Source organism: Ahaetulla prasina, chromosome 13, assembly GCF_028640845.1.
Source record: "Ahaetulla prasina isolate Xishuangbanna chromosome 13, ASM2864084v1, whole genome shotgun sequence".
Taxonomy (NCBI): Eukaryota; Metazoa; Chordata; class Lepidosauria; order Squamata; family Colubridae; genus Ahaetulla; species Ahaetulla prasina.
Genome location: NC_080551.1, coordinates 26,395,213 through 26,410,554, shown reverse-complemented (window position 1 = coordinate 26,410,554; position 15,342 = coordinate 26,395,213). Strand labels below are relative to the sequence as shown.

At 39.7% G+C, this 15,342-nt stretch overlaps 1 protein-coding gene across 3 annotated transcripts in view; it reads right to left on the bottom strand.

Moving 5' to 3' along the window:
* ADAM10 (ADAM metallopeptidase domain 10) overlaps positions 1-15,342 on the bottom strand; it is a 32,903-nt gene that overhangs the window by 9,576 nt on the left and 7,985 nt on the right. For 2 of the 3 annotated variants that reach the window (XM_058155894.1, XM_058155892.1), the window contains exons 4-10: positions 15,072-15,230; positions 9,428-9,531; positions 8,436-8,585; positions 7,419-7,511; positions 6,707-6,890; positions 1,583-1,746; positions 645-828 (exon numbers count right to left, since the gene is read on the bottom strand). In XM_058155894.1, the coding sequence (XP_058011877.1) occupies positions 645-828; positions 1,583-1,746; positions 6,707-6,890; positions 7,419-7,511; positions 8,436-8,585; positions 9,428-9,531; positions 15,072-15,230 (1,038 nt within the window). The remainder of the gene's footprint in view (positions 1-644; positions 829-1,582; positions 1,747-6,706; positions 6,891-7,418; positions 7,512-8,435; positions 8,586-9,427; positions 9,532-15,071; positions 15,231-15,342) is intronic. The other variant, XM_058155893.1, reaches the window with a different exon arrangement.

Here is a 15,342-nt window from a genome sequence, read left to right as displayed (position 1 = left end):
GCAGTTCAAGGCCTACAGTCACATGTTTCATCCTGTGTATAACACAAAAACTCTGAGCTTGCCTAATAACTCATTAACAAAGGGGAGAGTTTTAGGCACTTTTTGCTAGAGTAGGTGAAGTGGCCTGTAACAGGAAGAAAGAAGGATAATTTCAGTGGTTTTCAGTACATGAGCAAACTACTCAGAACATTTTCTATGTTACCAGACCCTGGTCAGAGCACTAAGCCTGCAACAATGGCATTTCTGGAAAGGGCCGGGGGAGAGGAACCTATGTGACTTTAGGCTGCAAGGGTGTGCACACAGCTCTTTGGCATCAAGTGTGTTAGCTCATGGTCAGCCAAACGTTTTGCCATTCAGATGGACAACTTCTGAAAGTGAAGACTCTAGCCGTGAGAGTGTGTGACAGCCAGACAGATCCTCGTGGCCACTGACAAAGGGCAAATCCAAGCTGATACATTCCAAAGGTGGGTTGGAGATCAAGAGCAGCCTTCATCTGCATCACAGGGAGGACCAGATGCAAAATATCTTTTTAGAAAATGAAAAGCTACAGAATTTCAAGTTGGCCCCAGGGATGTTCCCTCTATCTTCTCTTCTCATTGCCATCCTGTGAAAAATAAAGGCAATTGTGTAGAAGAAATACATACCAACAAAACAATTATTCCTCTTTTTTTCAAGGACTTGGCTGATATTCCGAATACTACAGATGGAGAATTTGTTGTTGTTCAGTTTGTCACCAGAGGTTGCCCGTGCATACATTATGTAATTGCCGTTTTCTTTTTGCCCCAGGTTTTTGGACTCTCCCGGAGTGCATTCTGTTCCAGAATCATGCTGCAAGAGACAACAATTGTCAGCTTTCTTCACTAGAAGCTCCGTGATTTTCTGCTCCTCAAAGAAGCCACTGTGTTCAGGTGAGGAGCTGCTTAAAGCCTCCCAGAAAAAAGGTAGATGGCAAGTAGGTGAAGTGGCTGAGAAAGAAGCCAGCGTCCCCATGATTTACTCTAAACATCTTCGCAATATGTGACCCAAACAGCCACTGATAAAGAACTCGTTAATTCAGTGTACCAAAATTACTTTTATTATCCTGATTTATCCATTAACAACCACGTAAGAGCCTGGCTTCCAATCTTTACATGATTGGAAGAGATTGTATAATAACTGAAGTTTATAGTATAATACTGAATTGCAGGCAATCGTTTCAGAAACAGGAAGGGCCCCGAGCTATCAGATGAGAAGCTCACAACTAAGGCAAAGGGACCAGCTTTGCTGAATCAAATGGAGTTATGCAATTCTCGTGCAGGGACTGTTTTGTTGACACCCTGGCCCACATTTTTATCATTACATTTTGAGAGATTGACAGATTGAAAGTCACAATTTCTTTCTTTAGATCAGCTGAGGTGCATTTTGCTGCAATAGGAGACAGGAAACTCTTTAGGGCAGGTTAGATGGCCCAGTTTACCCCTGCAGTGAGCAGAACTGGCCAATTCTGTGGGCAGAGGGGATGGTTTGGTCCCAACTTTTAAGGGTTCCTGAATCTGCTGTGAATGCTGGACCAGCCAGGGAGAGCTGGAACACATATACTTACAGGAGAACCAAAATTATGCCCCACTTCATGCGCAAAGGTGATGTGGGAGACCTTAGGAGGGACGTGGGAACCATAGTTTTGCACAGTGATTATGCCAGTATTTAAGGATTTCTTTTTCCCATCAGAATAAAGCTTGCTTTTCTCACAGATTCCACCAGAGCTCCCTGTAATTAAAATCAAACAGTAACCTTTAACAAAGCTAATTAGAAAATGATGAAAAAAACTTTCTCATTAAGCAGTAGTTAAAGCAGCACTTTCAATCTAAAGAGATCAATTTATTATTAAAATATTCTTCAAATGTATCAGCTTATTCTGAAATTCTGTGAGCTAGTCAGAAATCACAAGAGCTCTTTGAGCTGTTCTGGAAATTGTGAAGGCAAAATCATTGGCTTTCAGACAAAACAGTTCTCAACGGCTGATATTCTCAAAGACTTATCTCTATTGATGGCTGATCTGTCTGAAGACCAAGCTTCCAGGAATTACTTTGTGTTTGGATTTAGCTTAGTCTAGGTCCTAGGATGTCAGTTTCCCAGTTGAAACTATGGCCGAGTCTGCCCATGTCTTGTGACAAGATGGCATTTTCATCATCTCTTCTGACCGCTAGTTGGTGTTCAGGGATGCATCTCTTATCTTCTGCCAGTCTGTCCTGTATAGCTGCTGTTGCAAACTGTCTTGAATGTTGTAGCTGATTCCTTTTTCTTCCTTCCTGAACTGCTGGCTCTTTTGCTTTACTTGCAATGTTTTGGAGGGCTTTAGTTGGTTTGTATGCTTCGGTGCCCTTTCATGGATTACTGCCTTGTCGTGGCGAAGGGGCTTGCGTAGCTCAATGAAGCTATGAGCTATGCCGTGCAGGGACACCCAAGACGGACAGGTCATAGCAGAGAGTTCTGACAAAACGTAATCCACTGGAGAAGGAAATGGCAACCCACTCCAGTATCTTTGCCATGAAAACCCCATGGACAGTACAAAAAGGAAAAAAGATATGACGCCGGAAGATGAGCCCCTCAGGTCGGAAGGTGTCCAATATGCTACTGGGGAAGAGCGGAGGGCTAGTACTAGTAGCGCCAGAAAGAATGAAGCAACTGGGCCAAAGCCGAAAGGACGCTCAGCTGTGGATGTATCTGGTGGTGAAAGGAAAGTCCGATGCTGTAAAGATTTTTTCTCCATAGGAACCTGGAATGTAAGATCCATGAATCAAGGCAAGCTGGATGTGGTCAAACAAGAGATGACAAGACTGAACATCGACATCTTAGGAATCAGCGAACTAAAGTGGACAGGAATGGGCGAATTTAATTCAGATGACTATCAGGTATACTACTGTGGGCAAGAATCCCTCAGAAGAAATGGAGTGGCCTTCATAATCAATAAAAAAGTAGGAAAAGCAATACTGGGATACAATCCCCAAAATGACAGAATGATCTCAGTCCGAATCCAAGGCAAACCATTCAATATCACAGTAGTTCAAGTCTATGCCCCAACCACTGGTGCTGAAGAAGATGAAATTGACCAGTTCTATGAAGCCCTACAGCACCTGATAGAATTAACACCAAAAAATGATGTCCTTATCATCATGGGAGATTGGAATGCTAAAGTAGGAAGCCAAAAGATAACCGGAATAACAGGCAAGTATGGCCTTGGAGTACAAAATAAAGCAGGGCACAGGCTGATAGAATTCTGTCAAGACAACACCATGGTCATAGTAAACACTCTTTTCCAACAATCTAAGAGACGACTCTACACATGGACATCACCAGATGGTCAACACAAAAATCAGATTGACTATGTGCTCTGCAGCCAAAGATGGAGAAGCTCTATACAGTCAGTAAAAACAACACCAGGAGCTGACTGTGGCTCAAATCATGAGCTTCTTCTTGCAAAATTTAGGCTTAAACTAAAGAAAGTAGGGAAAAGCACCAGGCCACTCAGGTATGAACTAAATCATATCCCTGATGAATATACAGTAGAGGTGACAAATAGATTTAAAGAATTAGATCTGATAGACAGAGTGCCTGAAGAACTATGGACGGAGGTTCGCAACATTGTACAAGAGGTAGCAACTAAAACCATTCCAAAGAAAAAGAAATGCAAGAAAGCAAAATGGCTGTCTGAGGAAGCTCTGCAAATAGCTGAGGAAAGAAGGGAAGCGAAAGGCAAGGGAGAAAGAGAAAGATACACCCAGTTGAATGCAGAATTCCAGAGAATAGCTAGAAGAGATAAGAATGCAGATTAAATGAACAGTGCAAAGAAATAGAAGAAAACAATAGAATAGGGAGGACCAGAGATCTATTCAAGAAAATTGGAGATATGAAGGGAACGTTTCATGCAAAGATGGGCATGATAAAGGACCAAAATGGCAGGGACCTAACAGAGGCAGAAGAGATTAAGAAGAGGTGGCAAAATTACACAGAAGAACTATACAAGAATGAGCTTAACATCCTTGATAACCACGATGGGGTGGTCACTAACCTTGAGCCAGACATCCTAGAATGAGAAGTCAAATGGGCCTTAGAAAATCTGAGCAACAACAAAGCAAGTGGAGGAGACAGTATTCCAGCTGAGCTATTCAAAATCTTAAAAGACGACGCAGTAAAAGTGCTACACCCAATTTGCCAGCAAATTTGGAAAACTCAACAATAGCCACAGGATTGGAAAAGGTCAGTTTACATTCCAATTCCAAAAAAAGTCAATGCCAAAGAATGTTCAAACTATCGCATCATTGCACTCATTTCACATGCTAGTAAGGTTATGCTTAAAATCCTACAAGCTAGGCTCCAGCAATATGTGGATCGAGAACTAACAGAAGTACAGGCAGGATTTCGTAGAGGCAGAGGAACTAGAGATCAAATTGCCAACGTATGCTGGATCATGGAGAAAGCTAAGGAGTTCCAGAAAAACATCTACTTCTGCTTCATTGACTATGCTAAAGCCTTTGATTGTGTGGATCACAACAAATTGTGGCAAGTTCTTAAAGAGATGGGAGTACCAGACCATCTTATTTGTCTCTTGAGAAACCTGTATGCGGGTCAAGAAGCCACAGTGAGAACTGGACAGGGAACCACTGATTGGTTCAAAATTGGGAAAGGAGTCCGGCAAGGCTGTATACTATCACCCTGCCTATTTAACTTATATGCAGAACACATCATGAGAAAGGCGGGGCTAGATGAATCAAAAATTGGAATTAAGATTGCCGGAAGAAATATCAACAACCTCAGCTATGCAGATACCACTCTAATGGCAGAAAGCGAAGAGGAACTAAAGAGTCTCTTGATGCGGGTGAGGGAGGAGAGCGCAAAAGTTGGCTTGAAACTCAACATTAAGAAAACTAAAATCATGGCATCTGTCCCTTTCACTTCCTGGCAGATAGATGGTGAAGAAATGGAGGTAGTGACAGATTTTATTTTCCTGGGCTCCAAGATCACCGCAGATGGGGACTGCAGCCAAGAAATTAAAAGACACTTGCTCCTGGGGAGGAAAGCTATGGCAAATCTAGACAGCGTACTAAAAAGCAGAGACATCACACTGCCAACAAAAGTACGTATAGTCAAAGCTATGGTTTTCCCAGTTGCAATGTATGGCTGTGAAGGTTGGACCATAAGAAAGGCTGAGCACCAAAGAATTGAGGCCTTTGAACTCTGGTGCTGGAGAAGACTCCTGCGAGTCCCTTGGACTGCAAGGCGATCCAACCGGTCAGTCCTAGAGGAGATCAACCCCGACTGCTCTTTAGAAGTCCAGATCCTGAAGAGGAAACTCAAATACTGTGGCCACCTAATGAGAAAGAAGGACTCACTGGAGAAGAGCCTAATGCTGGGAAAGATTGAGGGCAAAAGAAGAAGGGGACGACAGAGAATGAGGTGGCTCGATGGAGTCACTGAAGCAGTAGGCATGAGTTTAAATGGACTCCAGAGGATGGTAGAGGACAGGAAGGCCTGGAGGAATGTTGTCCATGGGGTCGCAATGGGTCGGACACGACTTCGCAACAAACAACAACAACAACAATGCTTCGGTGATGCCATGTGGTTTAACAGTCTACTGGCTGTTTCTGAGATTTCTGATATATGGCAATGCCATATTGAAAGCTTTTCATAGCTTGTGTTGGTTGTGCTGCTTTGTGCTTGAGTAGTCAGGCACTTTTTGATAAAGTTGCATGGGTATCCATTTTCTTGGAAAATGTTGTATAGGCAGCCTGTTTTCTTTTTCTGGTGTCCTGGGTTGCTACAACATTTTTACGTAGTTCCTCTTATGGGAGGATGGATTGTTATTTTGGTAATGGAGCCCTTAGTGTTGTTTTTCAACATACTTGCATTTGTCATTGCAAGTGTCATTCAACACTCCTAATTTGCCATTGTTTCCTCTGATGGTGAGGATATCCAGGAAGATGGTGGGTTACTGTTTTCTTCTTCTCTAGTGATTTTTATTCTTTGGAAGATGCTGTGGATGATTTCCTTTTTTATTTTACGAGGAGAAAGGGGTCGCAGACGCATTGGAGCCATAGGTTTGCTGGTATGTGTGGGAGTGCAATACTTTCTAGATGCTGCACTGGTCTCTGCTATGAATTCTGAGAGTGGGGGTCCCCCAGGAGATTTCTCCTTCAAAATGAAAATAGCTGATGAGGCAGAGGATGAGATGATCCATCCATCATTCTGAGTAGTCTAATCTTAAGAGTATTTAGCCAGGTTGGAAGTGTTGTGCAGCCATGAATTCTTTATTTTTAATCTGTGGTTTCATCTGAAACTTCTCAAAGAGAGTTTGCCCGTAAATATGCCCCTAAGCATGAGTCACTTGCTTGCTGAGGTAAGCTATTCTTGGGCTAAGTATTTTGCAAAAACAAAGCGTGCTCAGGAGTTTGTAAACTGAACAACTCACAATACTGGAGCAGTATTGAAATATATTTTTAAAGATATGAGTTAGGATTTTTCAACTTTCTGGAAGTAAAATAATCATGCAGCAGGAGATTCAAACTGTTTCAAGCAAATTTATCCAAGATGGGCATAAACTTCGAAACAGAGAATACTCACCTGGAGCAGCCCTTCAGACACCCAATGTTTCTTTTAGCTCATTAAATGTAATCTCTAATAATGCTTTATACTTTCTTTTCCTCCAAGGAAATATTTAACAATTATTTACCTGAAGGTGCTCCAACCCAGGCCAAGCCAAGGACACCATCATCAAAATCACGATCAGTAAAGACATAGGCCAAACAATAATCATCATGATTCTGCTCAGAATTAAGTTCTAGAAATTTCTCCACACCGATGTTTGGAAATCTGAAGGGATTTGAAGGGTCTTTTTCATCTTGGGTAGTGTTGATCTGAAAGAAAATATATTATATACTGTTAAGACATCACTTTTGGGTAAAGGAAAAAAAATCTACACCTACTTGTTTTCACAAGTAATGACTCAGAGAAGAACAGTGTGAACATTACCCACCCAAAAGCACAGAGATGAGGTAAGGATTCTGCAGTGTTTTTGATGTGCAGTTTTAATTTTATTATGCACAAGTTACTGGCATGAAACAGTGAAAGATGAGCACTTGAGCTGATCCACTCTCTAGAAATCAGGATATGGAACTAACAGGGCAGCAGAGACATCCTTTGCTTAGGCAAACTGTCAAGTCAAGAAGCCACTGTGATTTCCCCAACATTTGCAAGTAAAAGTTGGCAACATAAAAGCACTAGAAAAAGCAGACGAACATGTAAATAAAGTTACTAGCTATTAAGACTTGTCAGTGGAAGAAGAAACCCAGCCCTCTACCAGCAAGGGCCAATAAAAAGAGGAAAAAAACAACTAAATCAGCAAGTGCATGAAGATTTCCACTGTTACATTTCTATATACTTACTCTAATTCGTTTCACCATAAAACTGATATTTCTGATTCCTGAGAAATCTGTAGATTGGTAAATTGTGTCAATTGCTTTAACATGGCTGGAAATCTAAAAGAAAGAGGAAGTCAAAGAGGTTGGCTGTAGATCCCCTCTACAACCTGCAAGATCTGTTTTCTAACTCTAACCGGTCTGTGTCTCTGTCAGGCTCCAGCGCTTGCCCTCAAGCAGAGAGCAGCCCCTGCACAGCCTTTGGCTCAGGCTGCCTCTATGCACAGATGTCAGCTTCACTTTAGTGACTCCCTGTCTTGTTTTTGTATCAGGATTTAAAAGGGATCAGTTAACTGTCAAAACAAAGCAAACAGACTTGGGGCTTGATTTTCCAACCAAAAGTTGTTTTTATTTTTACACTGCCTTTATTACTTTATAAGTAACTCAAGGAAGCTAACATACATAACGCTCCTTCTATTTTTTTTTTTTTTTGTTTACATTTATATCCCGCCCTTCTCCGAAGACTCAGGGCGGCTTACAGTGTATAAGGCAATTTTCTCTACAACAACCATCCTATGAGGTGAGTCGGTCCGAGAGAGAGAGAGAGAGAGAGAGAGAGAGAGAGAGAGAGAGAGAGAGAGAGAGAGAGAGAGAGACACTTCACTGATGATTCTTGGCTGGCCTGGAAGAAACTGAGTGAAAGTAAACTCTCCCTTATTTCTCCCCCTTGGCTCTGGGGCAGAAGGGCACCTACCCTACAGGGCTTCCCCAGGTTCTTCTAGGCCCCTATACGGTATTGTGTCCTATCACAGCTCTCTATAAGGTTAGCGATATCTATGAAGTAACACACATTCTGCAATTACCACACTTGTACACATAACTTGCTGGAAAAAAATGCCTGTAATAATACACTTTTTAATGCCCTGGAACAATCTCACTGTGATTCACTCAAAGTTGTATCATGGCCTATGAAAGCTCTTCCACTCTCTTGCCCTTTATTTTGACAAGGAAATTGACTTCCTACAGGAACCACTGGGAGCTTACCTGTGCAATCACAGCTTCTCGGGTTCCGTAGTACCTGAAGAAAAGATGGTCGGTTTGAATATAGAGTTGACAAGTGTTCTTTTCAGCTTGCGCAGCTCGTTTTTTCCTCAAGAACCTAGGGTCCTCTTTGACCTGTTCTTCAGATGGCTGCTAAAGCATAAGGAACATTTAGGTACAAGGTATTTATGTAGCCTTCTGTTTCAAACACTTCAGAGTCTATCTTGTATGTGAGAATAATAGGACTAACACAAAAGTGTGAACCTCCTCGTTTTCTGGAGTGATGCATCAGAACGTACCAATTTCAGGTCAGCTTTCCTCCATCCTATCATAGCTCCCTTCATCTTTATCCTGCGCAGCTTCAGCTGCTTGCAGCCAGCTGCATTCCTGTAACTATATCTGCCAGTAGAGTAACTTGGCTCTGAAGAACATTTGTCCCCTATTAATTTGCCTCATAAAAAGTTTAACCGAGGACTAAAAGGAAACAAAATAGCTCTGGAGCCACTTGAATGCATGAATCATGTTAATATATAGAAGATGACGTTTCTGCAGCCTGAGGAGATTCTTAGCCAAGTTTTTAGGCCTGCTGCTATCAGGTACTTAAAATGTTCTTAAACCTGCCATTAATTTTAGTAGAAATTTTAAAATCTAACAAATCAACTCAACCTACGGGTTGTGGCTACAGATAATTTAAAGATTCTTGGGGGGGGGAATGTAAAATTATCTTACATTATTACATGTAAAGTTCAGGCATCTGCACAGCAGATATTTGCAAAAGGCCCAAAGCCTTCTCATAACATAAAGCAAATTCAAACTGAAAAAACGGTTAAGAAACACGTAGAAATGACATATCAATTCAAAATTAAATAAATCGGTAGCCCGTTTTATGTCACATCATGTCAACAGCAGAATACAGCTTCCCTGGTCAGATCAACAGCAGATACACAGAAAAGAAAACAGGTATTTTATCAAATCATTTATTCCATACTTGATACCTGCTGTCTTGGCTCTTCTCTCCCAGTCATTTGGTATTTCCTCATTTTTTCAAAGACGGAATGATCTGCACAGCCGCCTTGTGGTCCATACTTATGTGGGTATTCTAAAACAGAAATACTTGTTGGCACATATTTTCCTCTATTAGTGGTTTTAAAATTAAAACACTCAATTACTAATTTTAAAATATATTCAAATCAGTAGGAGCAAAACAGTGGAAAGGGGCAAAGAGGTTAAGAAATATCCAGTATCGACTTCCGGTTGGTGAGGCTCGGACAAAGAGAGGCTTTGAGGAGCTAGCTCTGCTCTTCATCCCTCTTTTTTGGTGCTGGAGCAAAACCCAGAAGGGTACACGAAGCCTGTAGGGAAGTGTGTTGAAGTGGGGATATTCGAGGAGCAGTTTGGTGACAGGTAATCATCAACGCGACGGAGAAAAACCCCGTGGAGCCCAGCAAGCAAAAAGCTGGCATTTTTAATGCCGGCTCCGTAGTCTGACAGCCAACAAAGTGGGAAGCAAGATTATTGACAGCTTGTGGTGAGGAGCAAGGAGAGGTCAGTGCTAAATAATTTGTGTAACAGAAGATTAACAAAAAAAGAGGTTCGCATTTCATTGTGAAGATTGATTGATCGTAACCCGAGAAGGCAGCTAAGAAGCTGGTGAGAAAGAACGGAGAGTGACTGGGAGCGATTGATCAATCAGTTGTTCTTGTAGTTGAGAGTTTAATGGGTTATTCTGTAGATTAGTCTCTAATTTTTTGATTGTTTGAAGTAGATTATTTTGTTGGGCATATTTTTCTTTGTTCTTTTTTGCAGTAAAGGATATTATAACTCCCCGAATCACAGCTTTCATAGTATCCCATAAGTTTTGGGTCGATGTATATTGATTATTATTTTCTTTAAAGTAAAAATTTAGTTCTTCCTTAATTTTCTTAGTAAATTCCTCATCTTTCAATAATTGAGTATTTAGTGTCCATCTTCTCCTTGGTTTTTTTCCCCCCTTCCAGCTAATTTTAAGCGGGTTGTGGTCTGCCCATGAATTCAATAAGATTTCTACTTCTGCCACTTCTTCTACTAGGTCTCCACTCATCCATGCCATATCAATGCGTGACCAAGATTTAATGGCAGGTTTAAGTGCAGCAACACTAGTTTGGTTAAAAGACTGGATCAATTTAAAGAATAAAAGAATACTAGCTATAGAAGGCCACGACCTACAGCCTTCCTGTGGGAAACAGGCCATATGAAACAAAAGTATTTCCACAGACATTTGATTAGAGATTCCCTAATAAACAATTGGATTAAAGTTAAACAGAAACACTATATAAAAATCCCAATTTGGCTATCCACAATGGAAGCGATGATTCACCCAAATAATTTAATTTTGAATAAAATGCTAAAATATAAAGATCTATTAGATATTCATGAAAAATTAAAAACACTACAGGACCTCCAAGAACAAGGACTACAGGTTGACTGGTGGGCCTATCTTCAGTTACAAAATCGATACAAACAAGATATAAAAAAATATGGAATATATCTTAAACCACAGCAATTAGATAAAATTTTACTAGGGCCAGACAAAAAAAATATTACCCAAATTTATAAATACTTGCTAGAAGTAGAATTGGAAGAAGAAGTATGAAAGGATGTATGATTGCATGGGGTCCAAATCACGTAAATATTGGTTAAAAATTAAAAAGTGGCTACAAGAAATTACGAATGAACAATTGGATCTAGAACCCGAACTTTTTTTATTGGGGATTTTTAAAAAAAAATACTTGAAGAGTATAAAATATTTAATACTACATATATTAACTGTTGCTAGGATGGCCTTTGCTCAATGTTGGAAACAGCCATGTGTGCCCTCAGAGAGACTTATTATACAAAAGATTATGAATTGCGCAGAAATGGACAAACTAACTCTGAGTCTGAAGGGTAAAGAGACATCAGTATTTTATGGTATATGGGAACGGTGGTATGGATGGATGGAAAGGAGATAGGAATATTTAGTTACTAAGCATAATCAATAGATAAAATAAGAATACAAATATGTAGAATTTAATGTTTGTCATTATTGCATGGATTATTGTCAGATGAAAAACACCACAAATAGCTGTTAAATGATATAAGCTTTTCTTTTTCCTTTTTTTTATGCTTTTAATGTAAAAAAGTTCAATAAAGTATATTAAAAAAAAAGAAATATCCAGTATCAGTAAATTTTTTAATGAGGTTTAATTCAATCTGTTGCATAATCCTCTTTGTCTTTTTGCGGAGTGGGGCATCAGAACAGCATTACATAGCTAATAGGAGGTGCCCATATGCTTTCTTTTTCTATTAAAGATAAATTTGGCACAAAACCCAAGCAGCTGCAGGTCCCCTTGACCGCCACATCTCATTTTTGGCTCAATCGTACATGTGGATTGCATATTGTGGAACAATTTGCCATCAAGAACAAAGCAATTCTCCCACTTTTTACCATTTAGAAGAGTTTAGAACATATTAACTAAGACCTTCTGATGCTATTGCCTTTACCTGCTATATATATATTGGTCATACTTTTTAATGTTGCTTTTATGGATATTTGTACTGCAGAATTATTGTCAGTCATTCAAAGCCAATGGAAGTGAGCAGCACAAAAAGCTTCTAAAAGTCAGGATCCAAGCAATCTTCAAGCAAGGGATCAGAATTGCCCTGGCAATGATTAATTGTTGACTTCTTGCTGGTTAAAAAGAGTTTTGGGATAAGAACAAGCCAATTCTAATCTGCATAATTTAATAAAGCAGCAGTCAAATGAAATTTCCCTTTTAAACCAATGCATCATAATATGAATTAACCTGGATACAATTTTGTATCAATGGATTATTCCTAGCTATTTTCAAAAGTAGGTCCTTTGACATAAAGCTATCCACTTCTGACAATTAATGCCTTTCCTTTATAACAATACCTTGCACGTATTATATTTATTTAAAAGACTTATAGAGCCACCCACGTTATGCAACATAAACCTGAGTAGGTTACAAAGAATAAAAACAATACCAATATAACACCATCACAAAAATCCCTGGTGTGCCCACCCCCCAAAACAATACTCCACAACCCCATAAACAACTTTTATGGGCTCCAGCCTCATTACAGCCCAGTGCTTGTGAGAAAAGGTCTCCAAGGTTCTCCAGAAAGCGAGAAGGGCAGGGGTCTTCTGGATTTCAGGGGAGGGCAGGGGCTGCTACTGAGAAGGGCTGCTGCCTAGATCCCACTAGACAAGAACATTTAACAGAAGGCACCTAATGATGTGAGTGTGATGATGCTACATATTTTCATATTTGGTGGACTTGCAAGAAAATTAAGGCCTTTTGGATAAGAATTTGGTGGATTATTCAAAACGTCTTGAAGAAGAAGATAAAGTTCCTGCCGCAATTTTTCCTTTTGGGAATTATAACGGATTGTACAGTGACTGAGACTAAACTGATTTTGAACTTAATAACAGCAGCAAGGCTGCTGATTGGACAATATTGGAAGAAAAAAGAATTACCTACAATAGAAGAATGGATATTGAAAGTTATGGCAAAAATCTCAGCCTTTTTGAAAGACAATACGCAGGAAAGATATTTAATTGAATGGAAAAAATGGATTATTTACAAAATAGATATCAGATTGCCTTCGAATAATTAGGATGTATTATTTTAGAATGTTATGGGGGAGGTTAGGAAATGAAAAGACTCGGATGAGGCTAATTGGATTAGAAGGGAAAATCTTAATCTATGTTTGGTTTATGTGTAACAATACCTTGTGATTGACCTGGGAAGCCTGTGTGTGTGTGTGTGTGTGTGTGTGTGTGTGTGTGTGTGAAGGGAGAGGGGAAGGGGGTTTTGAGGGGGGGAGCGGGGGAAAAATGTTTGTTTGTTTTTTAAAACTTTTCCAATAAAATAAAATTTAAAAAAAAAGAGAGAAGGCACCTAAAGCGTGGTCACCTCTGGCCTGGGGGAATGGGCAGATACCCTCTGGGAGAGGTCGCCCCACAGATAACCTGGCCCTGTGTTACTCAGAACGATAAGCAGAGTAACATGAGCAAATTCTTTGCATTTGTTATTTTATAGGATTGTGCTTTTTTTGCCTACTTCAACCTGTGGATCTTTATCTGCTGATCTGGATTAGCTTCTACATTACATCTCTTCCCCTATCGTCTTTAGGTTTATTGCAGCTTAATCATTCTGATCTAAGCAAATGCATTCAAAGAGATAGGTTACCTTGAGAATAACAAAACGGTTAATAAGCATTACTATTTCTATCAGAATTCAACATCAGTAGCAAGAACATGCTGCTTGCCATATCCAGAACTGCTTTTAGAGCTTTCCGATGGCTGTTGCTCTCAATTTCCAACTTTTTCTGCAATGACTGATACGGGCCCAAGTAATGCCCAAACAAGACAGTTTGTTTCAGTCACTGTGGAAAGAACTGTAACTTTCTCCCTCCTGGAAAAACCATTTTTTTCAATAAATAACATCTCACAAACATTGAGAATTTTAAATAATTGATCTATCCTTTAAATCAGAATAAAAGGGTTGCCTTTATCTGGTCATTAAGTTAAGAGAGAGCAACATGAACAAAGGACTTTGTAGGAAACAGTACAATATAATCCTCATTTTTAGCATTGGCTTTTGTTTCAGCTCTGAATAAGACTTCATTGTCATGCTGAACATATGCCCCTTTGTTGGGCCCCAAAAGCGCTAACAGAATATTCTTGCAAAAATTAAAAGATGGGATGTGGAAGGGCTCATTCATTAACAACACAGATTTCTTGATCGGAGGTATTTGCCTGAACTGAGCGTAACCTTGTATGCCTTATGTACAATGTTCTCAAAATCCCTTTAACTACGTCTTATTCTATGAGCAGAAACATTACAAAATGTTTGGAATTTTAAATTACATACTGAATTAAAGACATGGGGGTCTCTTTGTGAAAAACTAGCAAGCCTCTTGATGTATTTGTTAAAGATCTATCCAGTATTTTCCAACTTGGAAACAACTAGCATTTAGTTGCTTAAATCCGCTAAACCGTGCTGACTTAAAACAATTCTGCTCTTTTTCTTTCGAAACAATAATAAAACAAGCAACAGAATCCCTACCACATTCCATGGCCTTTGCTTTCTAATGAAAGTTCTATGATTAGCTCAACACTTTGTTTGGCTCATGAATCTTTTCATTTTCAAATCTGGTGAGCAAAGGCCTTTTTAAAAATAGAGGGGGTAAGGAAATAACCCATTTACACCAGACAGCCTGATTTAACAGCATATAATACCACTAACAATCACAGTTAAAGGGTGGTATCTAATAGGATATCAGAAGCTTTGTGCATTTGGGCGCTTGTTGCTTATGTTAGCTGAGTACTTCAGGGAACACTTTAAACAATATGAAATGAAGCTCAGGAACTTGTGTGAACACTTAAAAAACATTTCTCACTAGAATCGGTCCTATGAGGATTATAACATTTTTTAAGCAACGTGACTCACCCTGCTCAGGATAGGTGTCCCTTTATAGCAGTGGAAGAATGAATGCTTAGAGCATTCTGTTGTAAGATTTAGTGCCTTGAAGACCTCACTCGCTCATAGCATATTCTATATAACGTATTTTCAACCCAGAATAAAAACTTACTGATATCATCTTCATGGTACATGATAGAATGAAAAGGCAGGGCTTTGTCCTTAATATATCTTTCCGCTGGCTCAATATAAAAGGTTCCAGTGTGAGTCTTAACGAATCCCTCAAATCTTCCATCAACAACAGATCCATGGCTAAAGCTTCCCTGTTCCCCTGTATAAAAAAGAATGTAGGCTTTAGAATACCCCGGCAACTGGTATTCATCAGCATCAATTCCCAGTAAGAATAGGCAAGTTTCCTGAACCTGAATATGACTTCTCAGCAA